This window comes from Elgaria multicarinata, chromosome 21 (assembly GCF_023053635.1).
Source record: "Elgaria multicarinata webbii isolate HBS135686 ecotype San Diego chromosome 21, rElgMul1.1.pri, whole genome shotgun sequence".
Lineage (NCBI taxonomy): Eukaryota > Metazoa > Chordata > Lepidosauria > Squamata > Anguidae > Elgaria > Elgaria multicarinata.
The window spans coordinates 13,534,180-13,555,776 of record NC_086191.1 but is presented as its reverse complement, the minus strand read 5'-3'; the positions used below and the strand labels follow the sequence as shown (position 1 = coordinate 13,555,776).

At 49.6% G+C, this 21,597-nt stretch overlaps 1 protein-coding gene across 1 annotated transcript; it reads left to right on the top strand.

Annotated features, from left to right (window-relative positions):
* The first annotated feature begins 1,307 nt into the window (after positions 1-1,307).
* LOC134411887 (sodium/calcium exchanger 1-like) lies at positions 1,308-18,337 on the top strand. The gene is made up of 6 exons (XM_063145588.1): positions 1,308-3,064; positions 8,730-8,836; positions 11,604-11,725; positions 13,571-13,670; positions 14,458-14,730; positions 17,809-18,337. The coding sequence occupies exons 1-6, from the start codon at positions 1,311-1,313 to the stop codon at positions 18,183-18,185; spliced, it is 2,733 nt and encodes a 910-aa protein (XP_063001658.1). The 5' UTR covers positions 1,308-1,310; the 3' UTR covers positions 18,186-18,337.
* Positions 18,338-21,597: the final 3,260 nt, after the last annotated feature.

Below are 21,597 nucleotides of genomic sequence, written 5' to 3'. Positions count from 1 at the left end.
TGGGGGGGGGGGCAAAGAGGCTGTCTCCCCTCTTTGCAAAAAAGGCGTGAAAGAGGAAGGATGGGAGAGCCCCTTTTGGAAACATTTTATTCCAGAATTCCGGAAGAGGAGGAGAAGAAGGAGGAGGAGGAGGAGGAGAAGGTGGAGGAGCTTTGAACACAGATTCTGTTATGGGCGCAAGCAGGGTTACCAAGTGGTAGTGGTAAAGTGCGTATGAGTGCATCTTTGGGGGAGAGAGAGAGAAAGAGAGAGGCAGGCAGTGGAATTAGGAAAGGAAACCCACTCGAAAGCATGTCGTACACCACCCTCATCCAATCCTGCACAACTCCCCTTATATCCAACACATCTGGAAAGGAGGAGATCGAACAAGGCTGGAGTGCAGGCTAGGCAAATACCTGGGGGGGTCACAGCCCTTGTGTGGAGCCCACCAGCCCAGAAAAGGTTGCCGGTCCCCAATATGAAGGTCTAAAAAGCCAGCCTACTCCAAATTCCCCTAGATCACCACTTTCCTCCATGTTCTACCCCATTAGAGTAGCCGCTGATGCATTGCCGGAAAAGAGGGCACATATTTCCCTAAAATCCGCACGTGCTAAGCGAGGAAGAAGAGAGTGAGCAGGTAACCTTCATGTCTGCTGAGTCTATTTTCCAGGTGATAACTGTGTCTGGACAACGCTCAGACCTTTGCTGTTCTCCCTTCTTGGGGTTCTTTATGTTCAAACATATTTGGGGTTCGAATAGAGGACTCCTTGAAACAGTCCCTCCAAATAGACGACTGTCCTTGGTGAAGTAGGGCACACATGGCCACCTTCGTCACCCCATCCCTGACCCGTCTGGTTGTGCCGTGGGTCCTTCTGATCCCACTCCGTCCACTGGGCTCAGTATTCCTGGAAAGCAACTCTAGGCCCAGAAAAGATCAGCACAAAGACGGGGTTGCTTTACCATTTCTTCCTCCGTCACGGTCCCTTTCAGCGCAAGAGTTCATTCTTCCGCCATACTGCTGGCTGGCCAACCTGCCCTGTCCCGGTTTTCACAAGCGACAGGGTAGATGAACGTGAATTGGGCCTAGAGTTCCTGGTTCTGGTAACCCTCCTGCCCAAAACCCCACTCGGTTGTGAGGACTTACTCATACCATTAGTGCGTGAGTGGAGTTGACGTTAGGTCCCATGTTTGGCCTGCAGAGCGTCTCCTGTCCAGAGCCCACAAAAACCTCCAGCCCCGGCCTGGCCATTTCAGATATTCTGCCGAAGAAACCAAAATGGCAGCCTCAGTAATGCTCTCCTTCCTTCCCAACAGGTGCCATCTTCCTTACCATGTCGCATCTCTCTCGGCTGAAGGCTTCTGCCCTGCTGTTGGCCTTGTTCCTCCCGTCACCACTGGCAACAGTGGACGACCACCAGGGCCCACCTGGGGCTGGGGCAATGTCTGCCGATGGCGGCAACTGGAGCGCTAAGTGTCAGGAGATTACCGAATGCCAGGAAGGCGTGATCTTACCGGTTTGGCTCCCCCAGAACCCCTCTGTGGGTGATAAGGTGGCACGGGCCATTGTTTACTTTGTGGCCTTGATTTACATGTTCCTGGGCATGTCCATCATTGCTGACCGCTTCATGGCCTCCATCGAAGTCATCACCTCGCAGGAAAAGGAGATCACCATCAAGAAACCCAACGGTGAGACCACCACCACCACCATCCGTATCTGGAACGAGACCGTCTCCAACCTGACCCTGATGGCGCTGGGCTCCTCGGCACCCGAGATCCTCCTATCCATCATCGAAATCGTGGGCCACGGCTTCAACGCAGGAGACATGGGGCCCAGCACCATCGTGGGCAGCGCCGCCTTCAACATGTTCATCATCATCGCCATTTGCGTCCACGTGGTCCCCGAGGGGGAGGTCCGGCGCATCAAACACTTGCGGGTCTTCTTCGTCACGGCCGCGTGGAGCATCTTCGCCTACATTTGGCTGTACCTCATCCTGGCCTGGTTCTCTCCTGGAATCGTGGAATTATGGGAAGGCCTCCTGACCTTCCTCTTCTTCCCAATCTGTGTGGTCCAGGCTTGGGTGGCAGACCGGAGGCTGCTCTTCTACAAGTACGTCCAGAAAAAATACCGTGCTGACAAGACTCGGGGCCTCATTATTGAGACTGAGGGTGACACGGGCTATCCGAAGCTTGGCATGGAGATGGACAACTCACTAAAGGAAGGCTCTGAAGGCCTTGTGGACGCCGGGAAGGACCAAGATGACGAGGCCCGCCGCGATATGGCCCGCACTCTGAGGGACCTCAAACAGAAACATCCGGAAAAGGACATGGAGCAGCTAATTGAGATGGCCAACTACCACGTGCTGGTCCAGCAGCAGAAGAGCAGGGCCTTCTACCGCATCCAGGCCACCCGCATGATGATTGGAGCAGGGAACATCCTCAAGAAACATGCCGCTGACCAGGCCCGCAAGGCCGTCAGCATGCAGGAGGTGCGCGCGGAAGAAGACGAGTCGGTGACCAAAGTCGGCTTCGAGCCATCGCATTATCAGTGCTTCGAGAACTGCGGCTCAGTGGTGCTGACCGTGGCCCGGCGAGGAGGGGACCCGGCCCGCGTCACCCTGCGAGTGGACTTCCGCACCGAGGACGGAACGGCCAATGCCGGTTCCGACTACGAATTTGCGGAGGGCACTTTGCTCTTCAAGCCGGGCGAGACTCACAAGGAGGTCCGGGTAGGAATAATCGATGACGACATTTTCGAGGAGGACGAGTACTTTTACGTCCACCTCAGCAACGTGCGGGCGGCCTGGGCTGAGCCGGGGCCCGAGCCGCATCCCAAAGCCTGCCTGGGACCTTCCAAGATGGCCACCGTCACGATCTTTGACGACGACCACGCCGGCATCTTCACCTTCGACGGGGCCTCCATGCGGGTGAGCGAGAGCGTGGGCGCCGTGCGCATCAAAGTGCTGAGGACCTCGGGGGCCCGGGGGCGAGTGGCCATCCCCTTCCACACCATTGAGGGCACCGCGAAGGCCGGAGAGGACTACGACGAGGTTGCCGGCAAGGTGGAGTTCCAGAATGACGAGACCATGTAAGAGACGGGGTAACGGGGTGTGTGTGGGTGTGGGTGCGAACAAGCGAAGTGGTTGGGGTGAGCATGGAAATTCACGATGGGTGATGAAGATGTTGCTTTAATGTAACTCTCTGAGGCAGGGGTCAGCATCATTGGGCACCTGTCATGGTCCACACCCCAGCAGAGGGGCAACTGCCAACCCTTGAAACCCTCTCGCCCTGCGGCTCTTCCTCCTCAGCAGTTCCTGCCTATTTGCCTGCTCTGTTCGAGCAACAGAACAGCGAGAGGAACACGGAGAAGGAGCTGCAGCCTCCACCTGTCTTGCCTTCTCCCTCTGGGTGACTGGGTGGAGGGGAACAAGATCAGCAAGGCAGGAGTTGGACCTACCGAAGGCACCTGGCTCAAGGCCCCCTCGTAAACGGGTTGCATTATGGTCAATAGCCTTCTCGGTGGTGGCACCATGATTGTGGCAACACTTTCCCTGGCGAGGTTTACTAGTGTGGTCACTTACAAATCACCAAAAAGAGGACAGCGATTTGCATAAGTTTTGCACGTATTTATTTATTTATCATATTCCTGTTTCCCCTTTCTTCCTGCAAGGAAGCTTTCTTAATCTTCCTCCTGCCCTCCATTTTATCCTCACGACAACCCCGTGATGTAGGTTAGGCTGAGAGCGACTGGGCCAAAGTCACCCAGTGGGGACTAGAACCTCGATCTCCCAAGTCCCAGTCCAACACTTGAACCACAATGTCTCATTGGTTCTTGGGTCAGTTTAGAGTCAATACATCAATGCTTTATAGTCAAATATTCCGTTATATGCGACTAATAGCCAGTAGTCCAATTCGCACCATCACGGAGGGGAAATAATAAACCATGGGGGCTTATTTCCCCCACCCCACGTGTGCCAGTCTTGTGCTTGGTAGATTTGCTCTTAGAATCATAGAATAGTAGAGTTGGAAGGGGCCTATAAGGCCATCGAGTCCAACCCCCTGCTCAATGCAGGAATCCACCCTAAAGCATCCCTGACAGAGGGTTGTCCATCTGCCTCTTGAAGGCCTCTAGTGTGGGAGAGCCCACCACCTCCCTAGGTAACTGATTCCATTGTCGCACTGCTCTAACAGTCAGGAAGTTTTTCCTGATGTCCAGCTGGAATCTGGCTTCCTGTAACTTGAGCCCGTTATTCCATGTCCTGCACTCTGGGAGGATTGAGAAGAGATCCTGGCCCTCCTCTGTGTGACAACCTTTCAAGTATTTGAAGAGTGCTCTCATGTCTCCCCTCCATCTTCTCTTGTTGCTCTCAATGGGCTTGTGTTGGCTTCTGGATGGCCAGGTTTCTGCAACACAAGCCACGCTGCCAAAGGTAATTGTGCAACCCTCCCTGGCACGTGTGACTGGTGTGCGAGGGGTTGTGTGTAGAATAAGCTACAGTGGCTTTATTTCCCCTGCGTGATCATGCAAACCCATTCAATGCAAGCAGCATAACTTAAAACATCGTGTAATAAGAAAACAGAAAACAAGAGTCAGTTTAACAGATGGCCTAAACAGTCAACGGCGTTAGCGTTCAGAGTAATGCAACGGATATGTTTTGCAGCCCTTAGCAAACAAGGGCTGTTTTATATGGGATGTTTGGATCGGAAACAAAATCTTCACGTAGATGCAATTGCCCTGTAAAGGTGTCGACGGCTGTCCCAAGCACATCCCTGTCCCTGGAGATGCTAATGTATGTGTATAGGTGCAAATGTCGAAATCATCTTACCGTTGTGTGGAAGATGACCTGTGTGGGCTTGCCTTTTCAGCCTGCTGTCCAGGTGATGGTGGTGCTTTTTGTGATTTTTTGACTTCAAAACTGCATTAGGGCAGACTTCCAATAGAGAACGGTCCTCTGGAAAAGATGACAGATGGCCACCTTAAGTCACACTTATTCTGGTCTCAGTTCAACACCAGGCAAACATTTTTAAAAAAACACACCCAATTGTTTAATTTACTCTGTTTTATCTCTGCTCAGGGTATTACACTGCTCTTTGATAATAAGGATTTTGTAGCTTTTACTAGGTCGTTCTTAGGGTTTTACTGTTTTTAATCAGTTTCAATGGGTTTTTTGGGAGGGGAGGGGGGTAAATCACCATAGGAATTTGCTGAAAAGGCAGGTGAGAAATGTCTGTAATAAGCAAGCAAAGAATTGAACTAGGAGAGAAGAAACGTGTCGTTTTTAGAGCTGCTCTGGAAGAATCCTCATTGTGTGCACTGTAAGATGGGCAAGAAATAGGAAATGCATCACCAAAAAAGGAGGAGGAGGAGGAGGAGGAGGAGGAGGAGGAGACATAGATTTGTATTAATATGATTTCCTTTCTTGCTTTTCCGCTACACAACCTCTAGGTGGCACTATGATTTAGTGGAATAGCATAAATACACAAGTGGAAATTGCATTTTCTTTCGCTGAATCCACCCCCAAAAGGCTGTCCGTGGGCCAGATGACATCAGTGTGTTTGGCCACAGCTACTGACGTTATCGCCTTGACCCTGGGCAGACCAGTGGCTGTTTTTCCCAGCTCCAGTCAAGTCCTTGCCTTGGGGCTGTGCACGCCACACGAAGCCACTGGTGCCCCTGGAAGAACCCAAGCAAACTTTGCAAGCCGGAGGCAGAACACAAATTTAGCTGTAGAAAAAGACGTAAAATAAAAAATAAACACCGGCTGAAAATGCACATTTCCCCCAGGGGCTAAAGCATGAAAATGTGGATTTGGGCGGATTTGCGCAGGTGCGAATTCACACAAATTCGGGAAATGGGGAAAACTCCAATTCTGCCAATGAGCAGATGACGGAACGAAAGGTGTCTGACAACCCGCAGATGGAACACATTTTACAAAATCCCCACCTCCCTAATGTCAACCCAGTTCATCTCCACCCCGTCACCACTGCGGCCATCGCCTGTGCCTTTTACTCAGCATGTGCTGAAATTTTGCTATAAAGCAGAATTTATAGCAAAATTTGCCTGGCAAGCGCAAAGAAATGAGGAGCAGCATGTTTACTGCACACAGGGTGATTTTAAAGCCATGGGAGCATGCTCATGAGGAAGGTGACCTTAGTTACGGGCACTCTGTACATGCTCAGTTGCACCTTTTCTTCAAGAGGAACCTTCACAAGTTGCACGGCCAAGCCAGGTCCACGATGCATAGAAGAAACGCACACACATCTCCGTCCATTTCAGAAATCCTCTCCTCATAATTTCCTGCTTGGCTGCCTTAACCGCCCCCACCCTCCGCCAAACTCTCCCACCCTCACTCTCCCTCCGGCTCCATGAGACACATGGAATTAATTTCTGGAAATATTAATCTTTCACCCGCCACGCAACGCCGCAGCAACCTTCAGCTCCTGGTTTGACAGGCGCTGACCTAATTGCACGAGAGCGGGGAAGTGGCAATGGTGGTGTGTGTATGTGTGTGTGTTGGGGGGGGGGTTGAAGATGAGTGGCACATCTGGCTGACGGCACACGCAGGAGAGCGTGAAAATGTTGGGGTGAGTGGCTGGCGGGCTGCAGCTCGAGAGAGACAAGAGCGGATTTCAACAGCCCCGCGCGTGGGAATCAACCGGAGCGTGTCAGAGCAAGCGTGTGCGAAGGGAGGGCTCAAAAGTGAGACCCGGACAGGGGTGGCAGACATGAGTAAGCGTGAACGGAAATGTGAGGTGCGCATGTGACAGCTAGCTGGGTCCATCGCCTCTTCCAAGCAAGAGAGGAGGTCTCCCAGCTGTTGCTTGACAGACCTTAAAAATAAATAATCACACGCTGCCGTCTCCTGTATTACCACTGTTTTAGATAGCTCCGCTCCTGCGTCTTTTAGCAACAGCCTGGCAGACAGAAATGAAAACGGGAAAGCTTTTACCGCCTTACTTTTCTTATCTCCATCCATCAGCTCGCTTAAGGCGTGTGTGCTAGGCTGCCGTTCAAGGCGCGGGAGGCGTGCCAGTAAAGATAGCTGTGACAGGAGTTTGCAGGGAGTCTCTCTGCCTACGGCACATGGACCAGTTTGGGGCTCAAGTCAGCCATGTTAGGGAAAGGGGAAATAGGCGCAAACTCCCTGGGTGGCTTCGGGCCAAGCCCTGTCTCTCAGCCTGAACTACCTTGCAGGGTTGTTGTGAGGGTAAAATGCACAGGACGTGGACCACCTATGCTACCTTGGGTTCGTTTACAGGAAAGGTGGGATAGAAATGTAACTGACAAACCATGTCCCTCCATATTCCCTTCATCGCTTTATCATAGAATCATAGAATAGCAGAGCTGGAAGGGGCCCACAAGGCCATCGAGTCCAACCCCCTGCTCAATGCAGGAATCCACCCTACAGCATCCCTGACAGAGGGTTGTCCAGCTGCCTCTTGAAGGCCTCTAGTGTGGGAGAAGAGCCCACAACCTCCCTAGGTAACTAGTTTCATTGTCGTACTGCTCTAACAGCCAGGAAGTTTTTCCTGATGTCCAGACGGAATCTGGCTTCCTTTAACTTGAGCCCGTTATTCCGTGTCCTGCACTCTGGGAGGATCGAGAAGAGATCCTGGCCCTCCTCTGTGGGACAACCTTTCAAGTATTTGAAGAGTGCTATCCTGTCTCCCCTCAATCTTCTTTTCTCCAAGCTCAACATGCCCAGTTCTTTCAGTCTCTCTTCATAGGGCTTTGTTTCTAGACCCCTGATCATCCTGGTTGCCCTCCTCTGAACACGCACCTATTCTATTTATGCTTGGAATGAAGGAATTAAATAGATAGGACCGAGCAAGACTCAGGTCTCCAGGGCGGGCGGGCTGCGACCGTAGAGCAATCTTCCACAACCTGGTGTCCTCTGGCTGTGTTGGACTACAACCCCTATCATCCTGTCTGTGGAAAGATGGGAGATGTAGTCTAACACATCTGGGGAAAGCTGCCATCTAGGGTCTCGGCTTGGCTAGTGAAAGGGTTGTGGATAAGCCAAGGTGAGCCGTTGTAGCGATGGGGAAAGAACAGCAGTAGGATGTTGGGAGGAGGCCATTGGGTGGAGGTTTGCCAGCCTTATCAGCCAGCCAGCCAGCCAGCCACCCCGCTGGCCCTGCTCCTGAATCCTTAACAGCTGCTTGCTACACAGAAATTAAGCCGACGATGCTTTTCTGCTCTCTTCATCTTTGTGCCAAGTAAAGCCTGGTCTGCTAAATTCCCATTTGTTCGGCTCCAGTCATCCGGAAGAAAAAGGAAAGGTGACAAACACCTGAGACTGGCCAGACCATCAAGGACTGGCATAGTTGGGCCGCTGCTGAGGACCCACACCACAGAAGGGGCCCATGGACAAGAGCCCCCTCCTCCTCCTCACCATTGCAACCTACTTGTTCACTTATTCTGGCCCAGACAGTGGTGGTGGCGGTGGTAAGGAAAAGCATGAGATGTCACAGCCGCCTTGCTCCCTGGCTCTCGGCCTGTCAAGCAAGCAAGTGGGAGCCATGATGAGGAAGAGGAGGAGGAGGAGGAAGAGCGGCTGGTGAAAATGGCAGAGAGAAGGCAGACTCACTGAGGGAGGGGGGCGCATGCCCAAAGACCCTCAAAAACCTGGAGCTGGTGGTGACCTAAACAAGATGGCAGGATACATGAGCATGCCTGGTGCCCACTCCTGGGAGGTTCCGGTGAGTGACCACCCACCCACCCACCCTGGGGCGTTCTTTCTCACCCGCAGGAAATACATTGAAATTAAAATTATTGACGATGAGGAGTACGAGAAAAACAAGAACTTCCACCTGGAGTTGGGACCACCAGAGCTGCTGGACACGGGCCCACGGCACGGTAAGCACAGAGAGTTGGCAGGGACAAGGGCCATCGGGAGCAGTGGTGTAATGGCGAATTTTGAATTGCAGCCGCTCATTCCAGCCACTGCGTTGATCCATATCGACAAACCCCGAAGCAGCTCTTTGGGGTCCGAATCGCCCATCCTAGAACCTACGGTTTCCTGCATTGCCGCAGTGAACCATAGATTCTGGCTTGAAAAACTCCTTCCGCTGCCTTCCAGGGCTTACCATGAGGACTACAGTTAGGTTCAGAGGAGACAGTGAAGTCTGAGCAGGGTGCCGTGATGCCAATGCTCCTGCTACGCGCTGCGTCCCCTGTGAGCCCCCTGGTTCCACTACACGACTGATTGGGTTGGCCAGAGAGCAAGCAAATGTGTTGTGCAAGGGACAACAGTCTAACCGTCTTAGACTGTTGTCTAAGACAGTCAAGGGGAAAAGCAGAATGGGATATCGATTGGACGCAGCATAGGCCGGTGGCTCCAATTTCGGTGGGGTGTGTGAATCCATTCTGGGTTTCAGAGCTTTATCATACCAACGTTATACTGTGCAATCACTGTGAATTGCATGCAAAGGACTCAGAAGTTTTCCACCTTATAATCCGCTTTGATTGTAAAGTACTCCCATGCATCCTGCCTTAATTGTGCTATAAAGCCAAAAGATTCGCCGTATTTAGCCCCTACATTTTGAGCGTATCTTCCGAGCCGCCGTTGGGGTGTAGGAGCAGGATTTTAAACAAATGCTTACACCCGCATAAGCTTTAAAGATAAAGACACCAAAATTGGCACAGTAATAGATATTAGGGAGCGCTTTAAGCATACCAAATTTGACTTGAATTGGGTCATCTGTTGATTTTTTAATGGTTTTTTTTACATTTCCCCCCTTAAACTCACTTCCTAGTATACAAAGGATCGCTGTTGTCCCAGTAGCAAAAACAACAACAACCACAAAAGCTTAGCGTTACGGGGATAATCCGAGGGAAGCAGGTATGTGGGATGAAGCTATCAGTCACCATCAGCCAGAACTCTACAGTGGCTCTCCAAAACACTGGACCCATTTTGGGGATAGGGTTCGGCTCCTTTCAAGGTTCTACCAGGTTCTGCCTGAAATCCAGAATGGGTTCACCACAATAAGAGCCACCAGCTTACACTGGTTGGACCACAACATGTTGCAGACCGAGGGCAGGATACATATATGATTTTTGCGTGATGAGCTAGGCTCAGGATGCCCCCCCCACACACACACACACTTTTTTCAGTCCAGGGATGGGAGAGAATTTCATCTGGTCCTCCTTTTAAAGCGAACCGAACTAATTCGCACTTCCCAGGCTAAAATGTGAATCATAACAGGGAAGAATCCAACAGGATGCTTATGTCCTCCACTGATTCTCTTACACCCCGCTAATTCTGTTGCGAAAGCGGCTCCCATCCCTTGGGCAATGGCAATCTAGCGCTTTTGGGGAGACCTGAAACAACCAGAAACTCTTATTTCTGGAAGGCGGCAGGTTGGTGCAGCTTACCAAAGAGGGCGCCATTGACCTGCCTCCTTCCAGGAACGAATGTTTCCGCTGGTTTCGGGGTTTCCCATAGGAAGCACTAAATCTCCCTTGCATGGGTCCTGTTTGCGCAACAGAATTGGAGGAATCCATAGCTTGCAAAAGGGAATCGCTAGAAGTGTAAGCATCCCGTTGGATTCTCTGCCCACAGCTCTCTTTGGGATCACATGCTTCTTCAGATTTTGAGATGCGGTTATCAGCTTAAAAAATGTGTACCAAAATACGTATGTTAGGGGAAGCTGTGTACAGAAATAAACGCACATTTTAAGATACAAACTGTTCCAGAAATTAAGGGGGGGGGGGGAAAACTTATGATTGAAATACATGTGAAACTGACACTGACCAGAAATAAATTGGTTTGTCCAGCCCTGGTCCAGAGGCAAATCCAACCATCTTGCAGATTTGATGGGGAAACAGCCTCACAGAATCATAGAATAGCAGAGTTGGAAGGGGCCTACAAGGCCATCGAGTCCAACCCCCTGCTCAATGCAGGAATCCACCCTAAAGCATCCCTGACAGATGCTTGTCCAGCTGCCTCTTGAAGGCCTCTAGTGTGGGAGATCTGACAACCTCCGTAGGTCACTGGTTCCATTGTCGTACTGCTCTAACAGTCAGGAAATTTTCCCTGATGTCCAGCCGGAATCTGGCTACCTGTAACTTGAGCCCGTTATTCCATGTCCTGCACTCTGGGAGTGCACTCTGGTTTCTATTTCCTAAATGTAGAACTTGGCATTTATCCCTATTAAATTTCATTCTGTTGTTTTCAGCCCAGCACTCCAGCCTATCAAGATCACTATCAAGATCACTCATTTCCAAAATTATCCAATTCTGGGGGAGAAGGGGGGAAATAGACGCCAACATTTTTCCTGGCCCTGCTCCTGTGCCTTTTAAATAGCAACCCGGTGCATAGAAATTAAGGAGGCACTGCTTTCCATGGTGTGGAGCTAAAGTGACCTGAAAAGCTTTGAATCCTTTATTTCTGTATGACAGGCTGCTGTCCAAATGGCTCAGGAGCCAAGTCACAAGAAAAGTTGGCATTTCTGCAGCAGGATCTCGAATCACAGGGGAGGTGGAGTGCAGCAGTTTTGAAGGGGGATTGAGAATAAGGAGCAATGGAGGAGAGATATGGAAGGTCAGAGGCTGGAAATAGGAAACTAGAGACCTGGGGGGAAAGATGTTGGGTACCAATCACTTTACTGCCATCTTACTCCAGGTGACACCAATGAAAACCGGCTTCCTGAAGGAGAAGAGGAAGTGATAGCCAAAATGGGGTGCCCTAGCCTGGGAGAGAACCCAAAACTTGAAGTCATCATTGAGGAATCTTATGAGTTCAAGGTAATGACACCACTTTCTCTCACCCTAGACATCCCAGAATTCTCCACTTCTGTCAGAAATCTCTTCCTCGCTCCTCAGCATCTTCTCCACCCCATAAGACCACAAGACGGATTCCCTCAGTAAATTTTCCTGATGTCCAGATTCCAGCTGGACATCAGGAAAAACTTCCTGACTGTTAGAGCAGTACGACAATGGAACCAGTGACCTAGGGAGGTGGTGGGCTCTCCCACACTCGAGGCCTTCAAGAGGCAGCTGGACAAGCATCTGTCAGGGATGCTTTAGGGTGGATTCCTGCATTGAGCAGGGGGTTGGACTCGATGGCCTTGTAGGCCCCTTCCAACTCTACTATTCTATGATCTGCCAGAGACCTGCCCCAATTCCAATCCCTCCTGCCTCCTTGACCCTATAAATATTCCATGCAGTATTTTCACACCAGCTCTTGATTTGGCTTCTTATTCAGTCTGCTTCTGTGAATAGCTCCTACCTTTAGGGTGTTTTTCCCTAACGTTTATCCAGAATTGGCGTCCCTGTCATTCTCACCCGTCACTTCTAGTCCTGCCTTCTGGAGTGACAGAGGATGGACCCGCTCCATCTTCTGTGTGACAGCCCTTCAGATGTTAAGAAGCCGGCTGTCATGTCTCCCCTTAATTAATCTTCTTCTCCTCCAAGCTAAACATCCCCTTCTCTTTCATACCCAGTTCTTCATAGGACTTGGTTCCCAGAGCCCTCGCATGCCTGGTCACCACTTCTGGACACGCTCCATCCCCTCCCCCTAGAACCGTGAGACTGTCCCTTATCATCTTGTTCATCCCAAAGTTTTGTTTTGTGCCAGATGGCCTCAAGCAGGACATCCCCATGTCAATTACACGGGAGGTGGGCAAACCCCAGTTCTGATTTCAGCATCAGCATCATTATCATACTTTCCCCAGTATCAATTTTTCAACCCCCATTTGATTCCGTTTCTCATGCCACCGCGCGCTCCAGTACCTTTGTTGTCACGGCTGGATAGGCGGGGGGGGGGGGGGGAGGGAGGCGGCCGCATGCCAAAAGATGTGATGACATTTCCCAGGCCATTCTTGGCCACTGGCACAGAACATAGAATCATAGAATCATAGAATAGCAGAATTGGAAGGGACCAACAAGGCCATTGAGTCCAACCCCCTGCTCAATGCAGGAATCCACCCTAAAGCATCCCTGACAGATGGTTGTCCAGCTGCCTCTTGAAGGCCTCTAGTGTGGGAGAGCCCACAACCTCCCTAGGTAACTGGTTCCATTGTCGTACTGCTCTAACAGTCAGGAAGATTTTCCTGATGTCCAGCCGGAATCTGGCTTCCTGTAACTTGAGCCCGTTATTCCATGTCCTGCACTCTGGGAGGATCGAGAAGAGATCCTGGCCCTCCTCTGTGTGACAACCTTTGAAGTATTTGAAGAGTGCCTTCCATCTTCTCTTCTCCAGGCTAAACATGCCCAGTTCTTTCAGTCTCTCTTCATAGGGCTTTGTTTCCAGACCCCTGATCATCCTGGTTGCCCTCCTCTGAACCCGCTCCAGCTTGTCTGCGTCCTTCTTGAATTGTGGAGCCCAGAACTGGATGCAATACTCTAGATGAGGCCTAACCAGGGCCGAATAGAGAGGAACCAGTACCTCACGTGATTTGGAAGCTCTACTTCTATTAATGCAGCCCAAAATAGCATTGGCCTTTCTTGCAGCCATATCGCACTGTTGGCTCCTATTCAGCTTGCGATCTACAACAAGATGACTACCACAGTAATGGCTGCTACCGCATCTGCCAGGGCCGCCCCAATGAAACTCACCCACCCACCCCACACATTCTTCTTCTCTTCCAGAGCACTGTGGACAAATTAATCAAGAAGACCAACTTGGCACTTGTAGTTGGCAGTAGCAGCTGGAGGGAGCAGTTCGTAAGCGCCGTCACTGTCAGCGCTGGTAAGAAAGATGCCGGGGAACATGGGTAGGGGGTTGAAAAAGATGGAGAGATGTACCCAGGATGTTGCTCCATGGTGGAGGCCCTGCTTCAATCTCCAGCATCTCCAGGTAGGGCTGGGAAAAGTCCAGCCTGAAACCCTGGGGAGCCGCTGCTGCCAGTCCGTGTCGACAATATTGGGCTAGATGGACCAGGGGCTTGACTCTGTATGAGAAAGCAACCTATGTTCCTAAACAATGCAATTTGCTGCTTCCAGCTTCTTCCAATAAGCATCTCCATCACAGATGCTTCCAGATAAAGTGGTTATGGTGCAATTTCCCTGCTTCATTCATGGGATTTTTACAGGGGATTCCGCTCGTAGCCCTCCTGTATAGGGCGACCCTATGGAAAGGAGGACAGGGCTCCTGTACCTTTAACAGTTGTCCAGAAAAAGGAATTGCAGCAGGTGTCATTTGTATATATGGAGAACCTGGTGAAATTCCCTCTTCATCACAACAGTTAAAGCTGCCCTCTTTTAAATCTGGTCACTCTAGTATAGCTCCTACAGCTTTAACTGTGGTGATGAAGAGGGAATTTCACCAGGTTCTCCATATATACAAATGACGCCTGCTGAAATTCCCTTTTCAATACAACTGTTAAAGATGCAGGAGCCCTGTCCTATTTTCCGTAGGGTCGCCCAAGTATTTGTCTAGCCAGGCCTTCGTCAACTTGATGTCAGAACCAGGCCACTGAGCGGAGCAGAGAGGTTGTTGTTGTATAATTAAATAATAAAGAAATACCTTCCCTCAGGTGACGACGAGGACGATGACTCTGGCGAAGAGCGCCTCCCGTCCTGTTTCGACTACATCATGCACTTCCTGACGGTTTTCTGGAAAGTCCTTTTCGCCTTCGTGCCGCCCACCGAGTACTGGTGCGGCTGGGCCTGCTTCTTCGTCTCCATCTGCCTCATTGGGGTGCTCACGGCCCTCACCGGAGACCTGGCCGCCCACTTCGGCTGCACCGTCGGCCTCAAAGACTCGGTCACGGCAGTGGTTTTCGTGGCTTTGGGGACCTCCGTGCCAGGTCAGCCAGGGCAGGCAGGGGTGGGTGGTGGGGCATCCTCAAAGCAGGGTCAACAATAACGAAGGACGGGTGCTTGGGGGGAAATCCGGGCTTCCTGGGATCCAAACCCAGCGAGCCACCGTTCCCTCTGTTTCGTGGTTTTGCACAGTTTTTTTCTCCTCCTAAAAAGGGTCATTTATTCTCACAACAATCCTGTAAGGTCACTTATTTATTTATGCATTTTTATGCCGCCATTCAGCCAAAATAGGCTCTCACGGCGGCTTACAAAAGTATTTTTTGACAGTCCCTGCCCACAGGCTTACACTCTAAAAGACATGACACAAAAGGAAAGGGGATTGGGGGGAAAGGAAAGCAAATTCAGGCACTACAATCTTAGTTGCAAAGTTCAGCAGTGACAGTTGGTAGGAGGAGGGAGGGGGCTCTCAGCTGGAGCTGGACCCAGGCACGATGGAGAGGTGCCTGGGTGCTGCTTCCTCCCTCACTGGTGGTCTCTGCAGAGACAGTTGGTAGCAGGAGGGAGGGGGCTCTCAGCTGGAGCTGGACCCAGGCACGGTGGAGAGGTGCCTGGCTGCTACTTCCTCCCTCACTGGTGGCCTCTGCAGAGAAAGTTGGTAGCAGGAGGGAGGGGGCTCTCAGCTGGAGCTGGACCCAGGCACGATGGAGAGGTGCCTGGCTGCTGCTTCCTCCCTCACTTTGGCTGAGAGCCAGCTTTCGAGGGAACTTAGACTGAGATCCGGTGACTAGCCCAAAGTCTCTCAATTTATTTATTTATTTTATTACATTTATAATAATAATAATCTTGAGGCCACCTTCAAAACATGGTGAAAATTAAGAAAAGCAATAGAACATCTTAGATTTCCTTTTGTCTTCTGGTCCACCACACAGTTCAATCAACTGCAAGTAAATTGAGTAAGGGGGAGATGAATCACATTTGCACCTTAGGGAACAAAATAGCCGTTTCAAGTTCTGAGGCAGTGGCTCAGTAGCCCCGAGCGGCAGCCCTGCAGGTGAACAGAGCTATGCAGCAGCGTCTAGATGACGGCCAGCCATGCACACAGATGCATGCAATGGGTTATAGCAAATCCGAAGACTGCTCTTGCTATTTAGGGTGTGCTCACCGGGGGCCAGCCTTGCGCACATATTAACGACTTGGATGAAAGAGCAGAGAATTTGACTTCTTGGACATGTGGCTGACAAAGCCAGCAGCGGTGGCACCGGCTGGTGTGGGGAGGAGGGAGGGAGAGATGAGAGGGTTGCAGTGAGAGAGAGGCGGCTGTATTTAACAAGCTGTCTGGAGAACAGGATTAGAAATGAGAAAAGCTCTCTCTCTCTCTCGCTCGCTCGCTCGCTGGGCTGTTGTAGAAATGGTGATAAGGCTAAACCTCATTTTGAAAGAGACGCCAACCCCATAAAGTGCTTAAATGCCCAAATATATATATCTATATGACATGGGCAGTGTCGCAGAGAACACAGGGTTCTGGAGAGGATTGGATTGCGCAACGGCAGGATGCAGCCATTTCTGCCCTGTTTTTACAACTCAGGGAGGAATATCTATATATTCTAATCTATATCTATCAGGGACGGAAAATCTACGGCCTGCGTGAGGTGCCCTGCCCTCCAATCAGAGATAACGGAGTTTCCCTCCTCCCTTCCATGCTGCAAGCATGACTCTTTAAAAAGCTTAATCACAACCAGGAGAAGATTTTATACGCACACACACACACACTTTAATTATAGATCTGCCTCCTTCTTGAAATATTAATTCCGATTTCACAACATCCTTCGCTACTCTTTATTTTCAAAAATTCTAGCATCAGCATTTTCGAACATTTCACCCTTTACATTGTGCAGATTTTTTTTGCTTTGAAAAAAAACCTCCTCTGCCAGCTAAGATATAAGCTTTGTAGAACCTGAGCTGCCAGCTCAAAAGAGAACACTTTGCCAGACCTCGGCTGCTTTGCGAAACCCAAGGTCCTCAAATGCCGGGTCTTGCAAGAAGCATTTGCAAAACGCAAATATCTCTATATGAAAACTAGAAGCTTTAGCTGGTAGAAAGCTTTAACTAACTGCTTGCTAGTGCCCATTTTTTATTGGCAGGGCTATGAGATACAGGCATAATTTAACTGGATTCAAATAATGAATGGTTTGAAAGGAAGATTCACTAAAATTGGTTGGCAGCCCTACTATAATCTATACACTCAAACTGTTGAAATGTTTAGTCAATTAATCAACAATTTAAAAAACCCTGATGTGAACAAAGTCTACCTGATAAAACCAGACAGCATTTTAAGCCGTTTTTTCCCCATACACGTACTTGCAAAACCTGCACATTTTAAAATATATTCCTTTAGATATATATACATTTAATTTTAATGAATTCTTTAGAATTCTGGCTCATTGTTACATGAATTCAAACAAAAGGAAAGAGTAGGGTTAGGGTGGAGTCTAAACTCTGTCTTGGAAGGTCAAAAACCAGTAGAATTTTAGACCTTTTGTTGTTGTTAAAATCAGCATTAAACATTTGGGTTGGTGGTATCAACCATAAATCCCTCAAATATAAAGTAGCTTACCTCTATTCAAGGTAGAGGGTTAGACTATCTTTTGAACCAGGGGTGCAGAATCTCAAACCCTACTGGGGTTCCAATCACAGAATAGCAGAGTTGGAAGGGGCCTACAAGGCCATCAAGTCCAACCCCCTGATCAATGCAGGAATCCACCCTAAAGCATCCCTGACAGATCCACCCTTCCCAGAATCCCCAGGTGACCATACGCCACACCTCTCCCCCCCCCGAAAAAACCAATTGTTTGGTGGTGTTCTGGGTTTTGCACAGGTTCTAAAAAGATATAATGCCTCTTCTAAGGCTTCCTTCCTGACAGTAACAGCTTTAAACTGAAATACACTGGTCTTTTTGGCTTGCTCTCTTTTGACTCTGGCCCCGCCGCCCACTACTGGAATGCGGCCCCCGAGAGCTTCTCCTAAATGGAACGCGGCCCCCTGAAAGAAGTTCAACACTCCTGCTCTAAGCCTACCTGTGTTTGCTCTCTTATAAAAAAAAATCCCTCCTCTCTTCTCCGCAGATACCTTTGCCAGCAAAGTTGCAGCCATCCAAGATCAGTACGCCGACGCCTCCATCGGCAACGTGACGGGCAGCAACGCGGTCAACGTCTTCCTGGGGATCGGAGTGGCCTGGACCATTGCCGCCGGCTACTGGGCCAGCCAGGGCCAGCCGTTTCGGGTGCAGCCGGGCACGCTGGCCTTCTCGGTCACGCTGTTTACCATCTTTGCCTTCGTCAGCATTGCCGTGCTCCTGTACCGGCGCCGGGCACCCATCGGCGGAGAACTGGGCGGTCCCCGGACCCCGAAAACCCTTTCCACCCTTCTCTTCGTTAGCTTGTGGTTGATCTACATCCTGCTGGCTGCTCTGGAAGCTTACTGTCACATTAAGGGCTTCTAAGGGACGTGCCCAGACTGGGTAGATTTGCGTTTAGGTTTGGCCCTGCCCAAATCTTGGGAGACTGAGCCCTGGATGACTTGAAAGGAGACCCCCCACACACACACATACTTCGGGAAACACATACCTCTTTCCCTGAACAACATGGGGACACCTTGACTAGGATTGACGAAGGTGGTGACAAAAATGGGGTCATCCTGCACGGTACGGGGCGTGCCCTGGCCAACTCCTGCTAAGCCTCAATTCTGTGTCGGACTGATGGACCTCTCACCTTTCTTTGGAGAAATGACACGACTCCTATTGCTTCCAACACTAGCTGGGGAGAGACCTACCTGTCTCTTTGAGTCCCAAAGGCCGGAAACTTCTAGGCATGCCTAGAATTGTAGCAGTACGGCAGAGTTAGCCCTACCTGTTCTCCTCCTGGCTAATACAAGCATAAAAAGCAGGTGTGGGGGGGAATTATGTAGGATGGAAGGGAGAAGGGTCCCATTCTACCACTTGATCCTGTACCAAGCACACTCTATTCCCTTCCCTAAAATCTGCACTCTTACAAAAACAAAAAAAACAGAACAGCACAAAATCTCAAACCGCAAAAAGAAAGAATAATAACGTAGAGGATAGCTACTTGTCTTCCTGCCCTAGACAGCACAGGCCCCAAAGTCATACCCTTCCCTAAATCGCTGTTAACGTCCTTTTTCTGTACAGAACTCCAATTTTTATTGAGTTGGATTTATTTTACTTACAAGAAAAACACAAAACTTTATTTTATTTTTGTTTAAAAAAAAAAGAAAAAGGAAGAAAAAGCCCACAAACCTCTGATACTTACTCACTTGTCTGCCCTTGCTATATCCCTTAAAGTGGGTTCCCTTTGATCCCTCCATTTGCCACGGCCGCCGTAGCGGTTTCCCCTCCCACTCTCCCCAAAGAGGGGAGGATATCGGTGCGTCTCATGCTCCCCGTGTGCATGGCGGCTCCTATGCGCCCCCAAGCCCTGCAATCGTGTGTGTCTGTAAGTCACACTGTGTTCATGCTTGCCCGTTCCGTCTTTTGCCAGTGCCTGCCAGTTGCTCGTGCCTGCTGTCTGGTTCCAAAACATGTCTCGTTCCCTTTATGTCCAGTTGCCTGTGCTATTTTGGATTCGTTTTGTGTTGTGCGCGTGCGTTTTTTTTTTAAAGTTATTTAAAATTTGCTGGAGAAAGTTGTGCTTTTTTAAAAAACCAACGACCAAAAACCGTATTGAGTGAAAATATGTTGACGTCTTACTCCCCTGCAGGAGACACTAGTTTTTACTTGGGACCAGTTCAGTCAATAACATATTTGCTAGGGGTGTAGCATCTTGACAGCCTAGAGTCCTAGACGGACAAGGTGCTGGCATTTTATATGCTAAAATTATGCTATTCATCTCTAGAATGCAGAAAATATTGGGCTAAATGAACAACCGCTCCAACCTGATCTATCCCTTTACAATAAGACCCAATACAAATAGAGCAATATTCCCTCTGGTGGTGATATACTGTGGGTCCAGCCCAGCCCTATGCCTGTTTACTTAGAGGTCAGCCCTTCTTTGTGCAATTGAACTTACTCCCAACAAAGAACTCAGCAGTGTACTCTGTGTGTGTATTAGATATAGCTGACTGCTGTGTGGCCAAATTTGTTCTTTTTAAAAATATATATATATATTTGATTTTCAAGCTATAACAGGAATGAACAGAAAACTTACATAACAAAAATATCACTGCACATTGGATGTACATAAAAGATGAGCGGTTTCCCCATCAGCGTGCCAAGAGTATTGCCAATTCGGAGATGTGACATGAAATAAGCGAGGCGTTTTTATTGATAAAAGAACACGAACCAGGTCACCAGAAGTCCAACTTGCTTGGCTGTGCCCCTAGCTAACTCCACAATACAAGAAAGACGCAGACAAGCTGGAGTGTGTTCAGAGGAGGGCAAACAGGAGGATCAGGGGTTTGGAAACAAAGCCCTACGAAGAGAGACTGAAAGAACTGGGAATGTTTAGCCTGGAGAAGAGCAGATTGAGGGGAGACATGAGAGCACTCTTCAAATACTTAAAAGGTTGTCCCACAGAGGAGGGCCAGGATCTCTTCCCGATCCTCCCAGAGTGCAGGACACGGAATAACGGGCTCAAGTGACAGGAAGCCAGATTCCGGCTGGACATTAGGAAAAACGTCCTGACTGTTAGAGCAGTACGACAATGGAACCAGTGACCTAGGGAGGTTGTGGGCTCTCCCACACTAGAGGCCTTCAAGAGGCAGCTGGACAACCCTCTGTCAGGGATGCTTTAGGGTGGATTCCTGCATTGAGCAGGGGGTTGGACTCGATGGCCTTGTAGGCCCCTTCCAACTCTGCTGTTCTATGATTCTATGACTTGGATGAGTTAACCTTTCTGCAAGAATAATGTTTCCTGATCGTGGATTACAATTCGAAGGATTCCTGATAAGGGGGGGCTGATGTGAGTTGGAGTTCAAAACATCTGGAGGACACCATGTTGGGGAACCCAGCTCCGAGTTCTTTCAAACCAGCATTTGGTTGTGTATCCCGATAACAGTCTCCAAATTTGCACCAATTTAAGTGGCTTGAAATGCAGCCTAATACAGAAGAGAAATGCAGTCGGTTAAAAAAAAAAAGTTTATAAATCAACAGCAGCTTAAAAGGTTCACAGAACGGCAGGAGAGAAAGGGTGAACGTGCTTTATTCCAGAGGTGGTCAGACTTGCAGGAAATTAATTGGGGGTAGGTGGGTTACCCAAACCTTGAGATTCACTGTTTGCAGCCTGGTGCAAAAGACACACACACTCTTAGAACTACAGGTTTCCAAGCCCAGGAATTTGTTTCAAGGACCAGAACTGAACAGAGCTAACATACTTTCCATGCAAAAAAAAACCAAACCGAAAACACCATTCCTGATTACCCCAAGCGTTTTTCATTTCAGCAGTATAATTTAAGGAAGGGCAGGGCAGTGTTGTGTGAATGCCCACGACAGGTAGGCAGTTTGGGAGTAGAAATCCTTGCCAATCCATTCTCCCTTCATCCTGAGAGTCCACACAGACCCGCCGGAGTCTTTTGTAAAGCAAACGGGTCTTCACTGCCGATTCAAGAGCGAGCCACCCCATAAAATACTTTGCGTTACAGCAGAGTACAATAGATGGTTGCTGTGAAATTCATTCCGGCCACTTTCCAAAGCTAACTTTGAGGATTGCAGCTAAGCTCAGAGGGAACAGGGGAGTTTGAGGGGTGGGCGATGACCTCAGTGACCGTGCTAATAAAAAAGTGCCAGAGGCTGAAAGAACTGGGTACGTTTAGCCTGGAGAAGAGAAGATTGAGGGGAGACATGATAGCACTCTTCAAAGACTTGAAAAGTCACACAGAGGAGGGCTAGGATCTCTTCTCGATCC

What these genes read in the sequence shown, in the direction of transcription:
- LOC134411887 (XM_063145588.1), top strand. Translation starts at nt 1,311, where the DNA reads ATGTCGCATCTCTCTCGGCTGAAGGCTTCTGCCCTGCTGTTGGCCTTG. An exon ending in TTCCAGAATGACGAGACCAT is followed by an intron (nt 3,065 to 8,729) that starts GTAAGAGACGGG and finishes TCTCACCCGCAG; the next exon opens with GAAATACATTGAAATTAAAA. An exon ending in CGCCGTCACTGTCAGCGCTG is followed by an intron (nt 13,671 to 14,457) that starts GTAAGAAAGATG and finishes ACCTTCCCTCAG; the next exon opens with GTGACGACGAGGACGATGAC.